General features: G+C 37.9%; 1 protein-coding gene across 1 annotated transcript; it reads left to right on the top strand.

The window, feature by feature from the left end:
- Nucleotides 1–6,503: 6,503 nt before the first annotated feature.
- LOC143885028 (putative WRKY transcription factor 74) lies at nt 6,504–10,074 on the top strand. The gene is made up of 3 exons (XM_077388978.1): nt 6,504–7,780; nt 8,054–8,179; nt 9,717–10,074. The coding sequence occupies exons 1-3, from the start codon at nt 7,047–7,049 to the stop codon at nt 9,868–9,870; spliced, it is 1,014 nt and encodes a 337-aa protein (XP_077245093.1). The 5' UTR covers nt 6,504–7,046; the 3' UTR covers nt 9,871–10,074.
- The last annotated feature ends 4,453 nt before the right edge of the window (nt 10,075–14,527 follow it).

Here is a 14,527-nt window from a genome sequence, read left to right as displayed (position 1 = left end):
CAACATCTCTTTCTCAAGTTTTTCACCCAAAACTTGAGAGACCATACAAAAAATAAGAGAGATAAATGATTACCTTGTTGCAAACAACAAAACCCATTTTCTCACCAAAAATTATCCACTCCGATCTTCAAGTTGAAGAAACCCAAATCCTCGCGAAGTTTCCGTACAACGAGATGATCCAACGACGCGGTGAAAATCTCTAAGAAGAACGCTTCAAAACTTTGGTTTTGATCCCACACAAAACCCTCGAAGAGCCACCAAGAAAAACCTTTGCTTCTCTTCTTCTTCTTCTTCTTCTTCTTCTTCTTCTTCTCTCCCTCTTTCTTTTTCTGTATTTCTCTCTAACCCTTTCTATCCTTTTTTTCTCTTTTATTTACTTTTTGACGTTTCTGCAAAACGTCACACATCCACCGACTCTCTCACTTTCCCTTTCTAATTAGGAGACATGGGTATCATAATTCAATCGGATATGTGGTGTGGGTGTTGGGCCTATCATGGGCTGGACCTACAACAACCCCCCCTCCAGGCCCATGAAGAGGAGAACACCAACCTTAACTCTCACTTGGAGTCCATGTCAGCTATGCCCATGGATAGCTTGGGCTTTCTCTGGGAACAAATGTAGTCAGCATATCAAACGGATTCTTGTCAGTACAAATCTTCTTCAACTGCACCAATTGTGTTTCGATCACATCACGGATCCATCGGTTCCTGAAAATTAATTCCACTACTGCCCAGTGTTCTTTGCATTTATAAGATTGTATCTCCTGAAACATTTATGGCTCCCCCTCACTAGTAACCAATATATGATATGAGGTAGGATATCTCGTTGATGGCCAATGCTCTCTATTAGATCTTCTAATCGAGATTCCACTATCTCTGTCTGTGGGGGCTGCTCCCCTGCTCATGATCTATCACAGTATCATGACCACATGCATCTGATCCATGATCACTACCATCTTCTTGCACTTCTCCCCAATGTGTAACATGCTCGAACGGATAACGAATAGATGTAGGATCAATAATACCATCAACCACACTCTTAGGTTTTTCAACCCTCTCAAAAACTGTAAAAGTTTGGTCTTCATGGAACACAACATCTCTGCTTCTGACTATCTTCTTTTTTTCAAGATCCTATAGTCTGTAGCCACATTCTTCATTTCCATAGCCCACAAATATGCACGGAGTAGCTTTATCATTAAGCTTCAACCTTTGCTCTTTGGGCATATGAGCAAAAGCTGTACACCCAAACACCTTCAAATGAGAGTAGGAAACATCTTTTCCTGTCCGCACTCTTTATGGAATATCAAAATCCAACACAGCCGAGGCAGATTTGTTAATCAAGTAGCAAGCAATGCGAACTGCTTCACCCCAAAATGACTTTGGCAACTTAGCCATCTTCACTGTATATGCATATGACTGTCTCACTAATAGTGCGGTTCATCTTCTCTGCCACCCCATTATGCTATGGAGCATCAGGAACTGTCTTTTCATGTCTTATACCATATTTAGAACAATAACCTTTAAACTCGTTTGATATATACTCTCCCCTGTTACCAGTACAGAGGCATTTCAAAGGTTTTTCTATCTCTCTTTCTACCATGACATGAAATCTCTGAAAACATTGGAACACCTGGTCTTTTGTTTTCAAAAAAATAAACCTACACTTTCCTCGATGCATCATCAATAAAAGTGATAAAATACCGAGTGTCACCAAGGGATTCCACCTTAAAGGGACCACACACATCAGAGAAGACCATGTCTTTGACGAATGGAATAAGTGCCTTCTTTGCCAAAATATGTTACCTCTTCTCACTCATGTGAGCAAGTCTCTTATGCCACAAGGTAGGAAAATTGTCTTCAGTAACATTTACCATATCCTTCCACACTTTTGCATAAGTCTTGTATAATGTGCAACAAACCTTCCCCTTTGCAGCAACGAGTGAACCTTTGGTGAGCTTCCAAGTCTCCTTACCAAAATAGCTTTCATAACCTTGCCTATCCATGGCTATCCCAGGAATAAGATTAAGGCGCATATCAGGAACATGTCACACATCTCTCAAAGTCAACAGGCACCCAACATTGGTTTCAATGCACACATCACCAATTCCAACAATCTTTGAGAGACTATTGTTGCCCATCTTCACCGTACCAAAATTTCCTGCTTTATATGAAGTGAAGAACTCCTTGTTGGGAGTATCATGATTAGAAGAACATGTATCAACAACCCACTCTATACCCTGATCTGCAACATGTAAACACTCTTCTTCTCCAAAAGAGAGTGTTATCACTTCTTCATCAAACACGGTAGCCGTAGTGTCTTTATCATCCTCATTTTTCTGATTTTTACCTTCTTTTTGTTCTCTTTTGTAAACCCAACAATTCTTCCTTACATTGCCCTCTTTGCCACAGTAGAAGCATTTTTTCTTCTCTCTTGAATTCAACATTTATCTGGATTTGTCATAATTTTTTGATCATCTGCGTGTACTTCTACCCTTGTTCTCTATGACAAGAGCCTGTGCATGGTCTGTACCCGTTGATTTCCTTCTTGTCTCTTCATTAAGCAAGCTACTAGTAACTTGGCTCATACTAAATACACCATCTGGAGCAGAGTTACTATGACACCACCAAAGTTTCCCAACCGTCAGGTAACGAGCTCAAAATTAGCAATGCCTGCAACTCATCATCTAGCACCATCTTCATTGAAGACAATTGGTTCACTATGCTCTGAACTTTATTTAAATGCTCTGCAATCGAACCACATTCTTTGAACTTTAGGTTCACAAGCTTTCTATTTAAGAAAGCTTTATTTCCAGCAGTTTTTCTCTCATAAAGACCCTCTAACTTCGTCTAAAGAGAATGTGCAGATGTTTCATTAGACACATGGTGGAACACACTGTCATCCAACCATTGCCTAATATATCTGATAGCCTTTCTATTTAATTTTTGCCAATCTCTATCAGACATGCTAGTAGGCTTGGCTTTTTCACCTTCAATCGGTTCATACAAATCCCTACAATAAAGAATATCCTCCATCTTTGGTTTTCAAATCATCCAATTTGATCATAGTTCCCGTAGAACTCTCCATCTCAATCCACACAAACAACTATGCTTCAAAACAACCACAGCTCTGATACCACTTGTTGGGTTTTTCGCCAAAGAAAACCCACTTAAATTATGAAGCAAATAAATATGTGGATAAAAAAAACAAACAATCAAGAGAGCAATCACATAAGAGAACACCAAGATTTACGTGTAAAACCCTCTAATGAAGAGGGAAAAACCATTGGGCGAATCCGACAAAATATCCACTAATCAAATAAGTAATACAACATCTCTTTCTCAAGTTTTTCACCCAAAACTTGAGACCATACAAGAAATAAGAGAGATAAAAGGTTACCTTGTTGCGAACAACAAAACCCACTTTCTCACAAAAATTACTCACTTCGATCTTTAAGTCGAAGAAACCCAAATCCTCGCGAAGTCTCCGTGCAAAGAGAGGATCCAACGGCGCGGTGAAAATCTCCAAGAAGAACGCTCCAAAACCTTCGTTTTGATCCCTCACAAATCCCTCGAAAGAGCCACCAAGAAGAAACTCTTGCTTTTCTTCTTCTTCTTCTTCTCCTTCTCCCCCTCTTTCTTTTTCTGTATTTCTCTCTAACCCTTTCTATCCTTTTTTTCTCTTTTATTCACTTTTTGACGTTTTTGCGAAAATGTCACACATCCACCAATTCTCTCACTTTCCCTTTCTAATTAGGAGACATGGGTATCCTAATTCAATCGGATATGTGGCGTGGGTGTTGGGCCTATCATGGGCTGGACCCACAGCAGATGTAACAGTAACGTGACATTGTGATGGTGGTTGGTTTGGGCGTCGGCACTGGTGAAGTGTTACAGGCCAAAAGTGACAGGTCGATGATATGATGTGACAGGTGAGAGGTGTTGTCCCCAATGGTGGATGGGAGATGCTTGGATCTCATACGATGGAGGCTAGAGGATACCTGGATCCTGTATATATATATATATATATATATATATATATATATATATATATATATATATATATATGAGGAAAAGGATTGTACGCTCGAGCGTACCAAGCTTATGGTACGCTCGAGTGCCCAATCACATATGGGCCCACTTTGTTAGGATGATCCAAAGCATTCATTTGAAAGGCCCTATCATATATAGGGTGTGTACCAAAAATCAGCTCCATAGGATCATCCTAACCCATCCATTTGTGGAGGGCAAAATGGACAGACCACAAATCTGCCCATTTTTTCCCTCCACTTTTGGAGGGGTTAGGATGATTCAATAGAGCTGATTTTTGGTACACACCCTATCTATGATAGGGCCTTGCAAATGAATGCTTTGGATCACCACAAAAAAAAGGGACCCATGTGATTGAGGCACTCGAGAGTACCATAGGCTTGGTACGCTCGAGTGTACAATCCTTTTCCTCTCTCTTTCTCTCTCTCTCTCTCTCTCTCTATATATATATATATATATATATATATATATATATATATATATATAGGAGATTTATTATTCCAAATTAAAATTGACATTTATTATTCCAAATTAAAAGTGCCAAATAAGGGACAACTTGTCCCCTAACATGCTACAACATTACCAGCCCCTACATACAATAGGATTATTTTACGTATCCGTAATATGCTAGCCTTTCTCATTCCCCATTACATTACCCAATAGCCTAACTTGTATTGGATCCAGCATAATTGCCAAATTTGTGGGCCCCACCAAGTCATGATACAAGTATGTCACGTCACATAAACTTCTCAACCTCATCCCAACTGGCGATTTCGATTTTAAAAATTTTTGGTCGAAGACCTTGAGCTATTGTGCGCCCCTAAACTGTGCGTGATCTCCTATGTTAATGGGAGTGAATCAGCAAGTGATAACGTCATGAATGATCCCAGGGGACCTTTGCGAAGGCCTTCTGCCTCAAGGATCTCCTTCCCAGTTGGCGGCCCGACTTGTTGTTCTGTTAGATGGAATGGTCGACGACACACGGCGCTGCGACCGGCGGAGTGGCTTGGTCTTGCCTGGTGCTGCCACGTGTTGACATGCAGGGGGTAGTCCGATTTTAGCCCCAACAACCATGATAGTGGCTTATTAGATCAAAGTTCCGGACCCCATATTACGCGGGCCAAATGTGACTTGGTTTCATGTCTGTGTAGACTTTTAGGTGGTGCCTTTTAGTGCAAAGTTGCTTTGTATCTCTTACGTTTCCGTGACCTAAATAATAAACAAATAAAAAAATAAAAGACAGAAGACACCAAATCCACCAACGGGAAAAAGAAACATTAAAGTGAGGATAGGGATAACGCCAATCCAACCCCATGATGTCGACTCCCCAATCAAGTGTTGATGACGAGTTGGGTGAGTGGATTAGATTCATGGGCAAGTGGAATAATACCAGATACACCCAAAAAGTCCACACTAACTTTGGATTTCTGTCTGCTCTTTCTTGTATAATATGATATACCAATTCCTACGCCCTTGTTTGGTAGTTCTTGGATTACCTTTTCATGTGGTGCATCTTCATTTCTAGTTTAGCAAAAGCTCAATGATTGGAAAATGGTTACGGGTGCTAATGGATCCAAAGTTTAATGGGCAGGATTTGGGCACAACAGCTGGATTTGGTTGTCTCCTTTGGATCCATATCTTAAGGTACAAGATTATTTCGGATTGTGACACAGACGTAGGCATACAATCTGATGGAGCGTCCCACACCCGAAAGGACACCGGTCTACAAAAATAACCTGCATAATGTTGTTCATTTTTGTTTTTTTACTAGCGGTATTTTCATAACATTTAAAACCCCTGATGGACGGTTCAATTTGAAATTGATCGTGACCCAAACTTAGAAAGTTACTATCCAACGATCAACAAGTGAAATGAACCGATCGTAAGTAAGGCATAGGTGGAACGGATCCTACTGAAAACCATAAACAAAATTTTATTTTCCTCTTTTTTTGTTTGAATAACCGTTCTCCTCGGCTCCTCGCTATGATCAAGCTCTAATGTATACAACATAACTAAGACCTAGGATCCGCTGATTCAAAATGGATCATAACCCAAACTTATAAAGTAACATAAAAAAACAGGCAAATTATATGATGAAGGGCCGTATGAACACATAAATATAGTACGATAAAGGTACCACCCTTGATATTTGATTCAACAGCAACTCCGCAGAGAGGATCGTGACCCTTCATCATATAATTTCTCCAAAAAACAATCCGATCGATAAGAAATCTGAGCGGATCGTGACCAAGACATAGGTGGATCGGATCCTACATGGATCCATTAGTCTAGTTTTGCTACTGCCCATACAATCCTAATCAATCATCCAATCAAGAGCTTTCCATATGGGCTACCTGAACTAGTAGTTCGACGACTATTTTCTGTTCTCATTTAAATGAGAAAAAAAGAAAAAAAGAAAAAGTTCATTTTCTTTTCTTCGATCACGGGTTTGCTTAAAGCCTATCAAATCAGATTAAGATACGTGGAATCCTGCAATTTGCAGTCTTAGCATGCAGTCTCATTCTCCCTCCTTTCCACCCAACAGCTTAATGGGATGTATATTTTTATGGCGTTGTATTTATTGAGATTTTGAAAGAAAAAATGGACTCTGTTTAGTGCGTAGCGAGGAAGAGAGCACCTTTGACTTTATTACGGGCGTGGGTGTGGCATGTTGATGGTGTATTTCAGTCCCATGATTCACTAAGCCAAGATAATCTCCTTTTTTGCATTTATTTTTGTGGGTTTTGGTTCTTGTTTAATGAAATTACTAGATTGTGGATCCTTTGTGGTTTCTGGGTTCTGGGTGTTTGAAATTGGTGATGGCTGCTTTGGTTAATCGAAGCAATAAAACCCTATTTTACCCAAATGGAAAATAGGGTTTTTTATGGCTGTTGGGCTCCTTTTGTGGAGTCTTTTTCTTGGTATTTTCCCATTGAGGCCTTACCAGGACTCTTATAACATGTTTTTGTCTGTAAATTATGGTGTAAATTAGTTACACCATGAAAGAAGAACCATCAGATACCTATGTTTCTATGACCCCCAATTGGGATTTCAAAGTTCAACAAGCTGCTCAAAGCAGCTTTAGATCAGCCCACCATCTTTTTAACTGTATTTCTAGGCAAAAACAAGGGAGAAACACCCAAGAACTTAGCCTTATTGCAGAAGGTACAATAACTGAATTCAAAAAATTGCTTTCCCTTCTTGGCTTGCCGCCGAATAGTAAGAGGATTAGAAAAGGCCCCTTGCCAAATTATCTAAACATAGACCCCATTGAATTGATGGGAAGTCCAAATCCCCCCTTTGCTCAATGTATCCATCCCTTGGAGGTCAGTCCCTCTCAATCCCAATTCAAGCAATTAGTTTCTATTAATGGTAATTTCCCGCCCTCTCTCTTGACACCCACAAACAGTTTTCAATTGTATCTTCAAGCAAAGCCTTTACAGCATTGTTACTCTGAGACCGATGTTATCATTCCGAAGAATTCCTTCTCAAGGTTGGATGGTTGTATCAATCAAGCTCTGACTGTTCCTTCAAGACAGTCATTTGTTTCTTCCATTAGTTTGGATGGAAATAGCATTGATAAGAGGATAATGCAGTACTCGTCATCATCTATTCAATCAGCCCAGGACGATTTCTCTATGTTCTCTTCAAAGATGAAATTCGGCGAAAAGAGCGAAGAAGGGAGTACCAAATGTGTTGCCTCTACTGGAGGATGTCACTGCTCAAAAAGAAGGCAAGACTTTAATTGCTCTAAATCTTATGTTTTATTATATTTTGCTATATATTCTTGTTAGAATTTGTGTGAACTAATTCATATAAGTAAAAGAAAAACCAGAGGATGAACAAAGTTTCGAGGGAGGTTCATTTCGATCTCTTTTTTCGCTGACAATGATATTGAATTTGTTGTGGATAGTGCTTTCCTTATTGAATTTGTCCTTATGATGATAGTGATGGCTATTTCATTCAATTTTCTTTTTCTTGTTTCATATTTTTTTTCTTCTACCAGGAAACTGAGGTTAAAAAGAACCATCAGAGTTCCTGCTGTAAGTAGCAAATTAGCGGATATCCCTTCTGATGATTTCTCATGGAGGAAATATGGACAGAAGCCCATCAAAGGTTCTCCACATCCAAGGTATGCTAACATTTGTTCTGCTTTGTAATTTTGTATTGATTCTGACAAGTTTGTTGTTTAGAATGTCATAGTTTAGAATTGGAAGGAAAGAAGCACATAACTAGTGAGGACGCGATTAGGAAAATAAAGTACAGTAAGGTTATATACACATTGTCAGAAGAGAATTTTCAAAAACACTTGCAACTTCCCTTGAACAGAACACGATTATTTCAGTTTAGTTCAATATGTTATTTAACTGACACAATAAATCCTCATATCCCTAGATTGCTCCAGTCTGGGTTATTTTTTTGTATTTTATCAAGGCTCCGTTTATTTCAACATAAAAGTGGCATAAAGCAAATTTTACATCCATTTTTAAGTATAAAAATAGCCATAAAATTTTTTTTACGCTCAATTTACGTCAAAAGAAACAGAGCTTAAATTACGGGCATCTCATCAGGTGTATTTCTTTACTCTGTTGGTGGCATTCTTTAGCTGGAGGAATTTCACATATGATCTTTCCCGCACAAACATTACAAGCTTGAAACCTCTGAACTACTCCTGCCATTTACTTTCTTTCTATGAATGAAATCTCATCATGCCTATGTTACATGGATTCTTCTGAATCAGTGAAGCACCAATGTTGCTTCAATGTTGGACATGTGTCAGATTCCAGTACTTTAGGATTCACTGCGACACTTCTAGATCTCTTTAATCTATTTTTTTCTAAAGACTACCACAGACTTACAATTATCACATGTTTTGAGTTTTTATCTATACTAATAGTGTGTTTTTTTTTATATGGACATAAAGCATTATATTTACTTGACCTACCCAAATTCTCAACGTATAATCATATTATAATGTAAAAGAATTAAAATTAGCCGAATCCTCAAATCTTGTTATTTTTTTTATGTTAGCCAAATCCGACACTCGATAGCCAAATCCGACACTCGATACCCATGTCAGATTCCGACACTCGTATCCGTACTCATGCAACATAGCACCATGCATATTCTTTTATTTGGTTTTGAAGCATTCTTTAACTTGGGGAATGCCCTTCATTGGATCATAGTCTTGCATCATTGCTCTCTAGTGATTACTTTCTTGGTATATATGGACAACATTAATTTTGGAGAATAGTGTTTCTCAGCTAGAGCTCATATAAGCTTATCTGAGCTCGAGCTCAGAAACAGGTGTGGGACCACATTGTTGGGGGATCCAAAGCATTCAATTGGAATCCCCTATCATGGATAGGGTGTCCACAAAAAATCAGCTCCATTGGATCATCCTAACCCTTCCATTTATGGAGGAAAAAATGGGCAGATTTGTGGAGAAACAATATCTGTACATTTTTCCCTCCACAAATGGAAGGGTTAGGAAGATCCTATGGACCTGATTTTTGGTACACACCCTATCCATGATAGGGCCTTTTAAATGAATGCTTTGGATCCCCCAAAAAACATTGGCCCACATGAGTTTTTGACGCTTGAGCTCAGATAGAACTCAGAAACACTATTCTCTTAATTTTGACATATGTTTGTGTTTCATTTTCAAGGAGCTATTACAAGTGCAGCAGCATGAGGGGATGTCCTGCAAGAAAGCATGTTGAACGTTGTTTAGAGGATCCATCCATGTTGATCGTGACATACGAAGGGGACCACAACCACTCAAGAATTATGTTTGCAATGCCTGACTCCATCATTCAGTAGTAGAATCAAAGGAAGTATACCCGGCTTTCCTACCAAACGGTAACAAATCTAGGGTTTGTTTTGTAAATATTGTCAATTTCAATGCTTCTCAGATAGTATCGCGACTTTCTATGTAAAGCAAGGGGCTCAATTAATGGCAAAGAACAATTACTTCTCGTGGTTAATGGAATGATTAGAATGAAAGTTTGATATCTTTCACCACTATATTTTACTCGTTTTGTTCTGGGAAAGAGCCTGAATTAGTTTGTTCTTACTGTTACCTTATGATGGCTTACAGCTTACTTCCCACAAATGTCTTCTGATAAGTTGGACTGCTAAAAGAAAGAGAAATATTTAGGTTAAGTGCACTGAATTTTTTCCTACTGAGTCTTGTAGAGCCTGAAAGTGCTTGCTGTGCTTTGTGTGGAATCGGAGGATAAATAGCAGGTTCGAGTATTTGAACTATCTTCAATAAAGTCTCAAGGTTTGCATTTTGTGTAAATTGCAGAGACCAGCGACTTCAGGCTTCTTAATTTGTGTTTGCTAAGAGTTAGTTTCAGCTGATTTTTTAAGTATGACTAGGATCTTCTAAGGATCTGTTAAATGAAGGGTAAACCCGATTCCTTCTCTGTAGCTTCTTTCATTTTATGGAAGTTTTTTTTAACCCGGAATTTATCTAGGAACCCGGGGCTGCACATTTTATTAATAGAAACAAAGAAGTACAAGAGGACATGTCACCTTGCCTCTATAACCCATACAAAATACAAAGAATCACACCACAATATAAAATACTTATTTAACTCGAACATTAGGAATACCAAGCTGATCACATCTAACAGCCCCCCTCTTGTCTCTTTGGAGATCCAACCACTTCCAAAAAGTATCATTTAGTTGAGTGGTAGTTTTGAAACTATTCTAATGATATCTTAAAATAATTATATCCACCTATGAAAGGTACATTTTTTTTGCTTCCAGAAATCATTCTGGTGGCATCCAAGTGATGCCTTGAGCTTTCTGTGTACTATTATACATCTAAGTTTCCGATCCTGCTTTGATGCATTATATAAAAAAGTCGAGGTTTTACTCCTTCATAAGCCTCCAGAGTCTAATAAATTACATGGCTAGCTCTTTAAGCAGTTGGGTCTTCCCAAATTTCTTTCATTTTCTGACTCGTAATGTGATGCTTGTGTCATTCCTTCGTGGCGTTCCGTATTTTCATAATAATTCCATCAAAGACCATTGATCATGTGAAGTTACTTGCTTGCCTCCATGATTTGCATTTAATTTTAATTGACCCATGTTCTTTTCTGATGTATAAATAAAACATCTGTTAATCATCACTGCCTCCTGTTAATGAACTTGTGATCACCATAAGAACATTAATTAGATTACAGTTGTTATCCTTGATGAATTTACAAGTCATAAAAAATGTTCTTAAAGGTCGCTTCGGGAAGACTTGAGAGGTATTTTTCAACATAATCTGAGCAAATCAACAATGTATGTGTAGCTCCAATGCACAAGATACTGTCATCTGCTACAATTGGCTTCTTTGCATAATTTATTCTTCATATATAATATGATCCCACTTGGAGTGCCTTCAATTGTCTATGTCATCTTTCTAAGCTGCTTCCATAAACTTCAGTTATCTCTTTTCTTTTCTTTGTTTTTCAGAAACCCGGAATTTATCTGTGAACTCAGCCGGAACTTTAATTTCTATTACTATGATAAACGAGTATAAAGAGGGGGACATACCGTCTGACCTCCAGATCCATAAAACTAATACAGAGAAGTTTATTTTCTAGAATACTTGGAGCCCAAGGAGTCGCACCTCGCAGAACCCATAGCCATCTTTGGAAGATCCCTCCACTGTCAGAACTCCTTATTATTCTTCATCTCACATGCAAAATTAGCAAAATGATCTGCCAACTGGTTTTCTTCTCCAAACTAGTGCAAAAATCAGGTTTCAAGTGATATAGAACTGCCAGTAGTTCTTAATAACTTTAGGGATTCCTTGTTAATGTAAATCATATCAACAAGGTCTTTACTATCTGATTCTACCCAAACGTTCGAGAAACCAAAGGCTGTATACAGTTTCAAAGGCCATCCAGAATGCTTCGTATTACTGCCTAGATAGTTTAGTCCTCTAACATTAGTTTATAGAAGTAAAAATGGCATGGTCTCAGGGTGATGAAAATATTCAAATTCCCTTCTCACCTTTGTCATTTGTTCGTTCTTTTATTGTTTAATATGTCGTTATGAAAAGAAGTGGTGGTGAATATCCCTATGATTGAGTAGATGTCCAAAATATTATAGTTCAGTGGATTATTCTTTCCATTTCTGCATTGGAGTATTTACTTTTTGGTGTTTAGATTGTATACTTCACTCCAATAAATACTGCCTTGTTTGAAACTATGGTACCACTTTTTTAAAAATCCACACCCAAATTCACAACAGTACAGTGCATAGAAACAGAATTGTATGGTGCCTGTCTATTTTTTTCCACAAAAAATCAGGCGAGCAGAAGTATGGGTAAGGAACCACCTGCTCAATGATCCACCATTCATCCGTTAGACCCCACACAGAATGCCCAAAATATCTTCCTCTTCGAACAAATCCTGACCCTCTAAGAAGCGGACATGTTAACAAAGACAGACTCAGGTTAGATTTGGTGAGTTGGTCTGGCGTGAGACTAGAGTTTGTCATAGACTATCCGATGCATGTTTCTGGTGTGGTCAGCAGAGCCACATGATCTATGGTTTTTTGGGTTTGGGGATTTGGTTGGTGGCATTAAATGTTATTTTTCCATTTGAAATGAAGAAGATCTGCTTCTTTTTCCCAATTGAAAATAAGATATGTACTGTTTATGTACCTGCTTGCCCTTTTTTTTATGATGTGCTGAGAAATAACTTCAATCGGTTAGTTTTTGTAGCTTTTTTTAGAATTGTAATATCTTTTGACTTCTGGTGACAACTGATTCTCACTTTGAGATGGATTATGTTATGTGATTCAAAGGATATTACAATTCAAAAAAAATCTGTCCGTAGCTAATCAGAAAGTGCAAAACAATGTATCATCAGTTCCCTATTTCTTTGCAAAATATTTTGAAATTAGGCATTGACACAAAAGTAATTGAGTTTTTTTTTTTTTTTTTTTTTTGAAATTAGGCTGTCAAAGAAAATATTTTTCATACTTTTGGGTCAATGCCAGTTTCAAAATCTTGCTCATTCTATGTAAGATAGATTTTTAGCACCTTTTCTTAGTTACAACTAACAAGGTATTTCTTCAATGACTGCAAAGTAACATGGTTAAAAGTTTGAGCTGTTGGCTATAATTTCACAAGCTGCTTAATCAGGTTTTAGCAAATAAGTATATAAAGCACTGCATGGGACTGGGAAATTAGATTATGCTATACTGGTGTCAGCAATTCTCAGCCATTCTTGGAATAAAACTAAAGGGAACAGTTGCAGCATACAAGTCCAATCGGCAATATGAATCCTAAGGCTCATTTTAGACAATAAATCACTTGTTTCAATCAAGAAACCACCCTAGCATTTACCTTAATCTCTATATTTATAAGTAAACAGACATTTATGTTATATCATGTTTTGTGTATTCTTCTAATCAAGCTAAATCACTGGGTTTATGAATCACGGGTTTTTCGGGAAAAAAACTCAACCCGACCAGAGATGGTTACTTGGGTCGGGTAGGGTTCTTCAAAACCCGACCCGCCCAACCCGAGTTGCAACCCTACGTGGTCCCTAGGGGGACATCATATGTGAAGAGAGGCAAACCTTGGCTTTTGAACACGCAACATGGCTGGACGGTTTTGGTGGGTTTTACCAAGTGTTGGCTTATGATTTGTAAGTGCTTATGCACACGGATTGTAGGCTATGTGTTGTACATTGGCCAATGGCCTTTTAGCAATTTGTAAATGGGACAATGGCCTTGAGTTGGTTGCCAAAACTAGAATATATGTGGGGAAAACGCCCCATAAACATGGGCAATGAGTGTGTGCTGTGAGAGAAAAGCTTCCTTGTAATGGCCTTTGGCCTAGAGAAAGATTTTGTAAAGAGGATGGGAATGGAATTGCTCGCCGAGTGGGCATTGTTTGAGCCTAACCACGTTAAAAACTTGTGTCCCTTGTGTGACTGTTTCTGTTTGTATGCTTTTTTATTTTTCTTGTGTGCTCCCATTCTCGAGGGAGCCTATCTGAGGTCTCCCTTAGACACATCGCCCCTAATATATATATATATATATATATATATATATATATATATATATATATATATATATATATATGAGAAAACTGTTGGTGAGCTTTTTGGTGCGCTTAAGCGGGACCCAGTGGGACCCAAACATTTAAACGAATGGGAGGCGTTATAACAACTTAAGCGCACCAAAAAAATTGTGAGCTTAAGCGCACCAACAGTTTTCTCATATATATATATATATATATATATATATATATATATATATATATATATATATATATATATCTTAGTTATTTCTTGTTGGTTATTTTTATTTGATATATTTTTTTAAAAATTGACAAATATATTCATCAAAAATTTAACATATAGCCAATATTTATCTTTTATCTCATATGCTTTTATCTTATATAAGAACAAATTAACAATACGTGATTTATTCTTATCTTCATGTTATTCTAATCTTCTCT

Source organism: Tasmannia lanceolata, unplaced genomic scaffold (genome assembly GCF_043159265.1).
Source record: "Tasmannia lanceolata isolate RefF3 unplaced genomic scaffold, GAP_Taslan_0.1 ptg000008l, whole genome shotgun sequence".
Classification (NCBI taxonomy): domain Eukaryota; kingdom Viridiplantae; phylum Streptophyta; class Magnoliopsida; order Canellales; family Winteraceae; genus Tasmannia; species Tasmannia lanceolata.
The sequence above is the reverse complement of the archived record's forward strand: the minus strand, read 5'-3'. Positions and strand labels throughout refer to the sequence as shown.

Excerpts from the sequence above, each read along its gene's own strand:
- LOC143885028 (XM_077388978.1), top strand. The coding sequence starts at position 7,047 with ATGAAAGAAGAACCATCAGATACCTATGTTTCTATGACCCCCAATTGG. Across the intron at positions 7,781-8,053 it reads TGTCACTGCTCAAAAAGAAG|GAAACTGAGGTTAAAAAGAA; the intron begins GCAAGACTTTAA and ends TTCTTCTACCAG. Across the intron at positions 8,180-9,716 it reads AAAGGTTCTCCACATCCAAG|GAGCTATTACAAGTGCAGCA; the intron begins GTATGCTAACAT and ends TTCATTTTCAAG.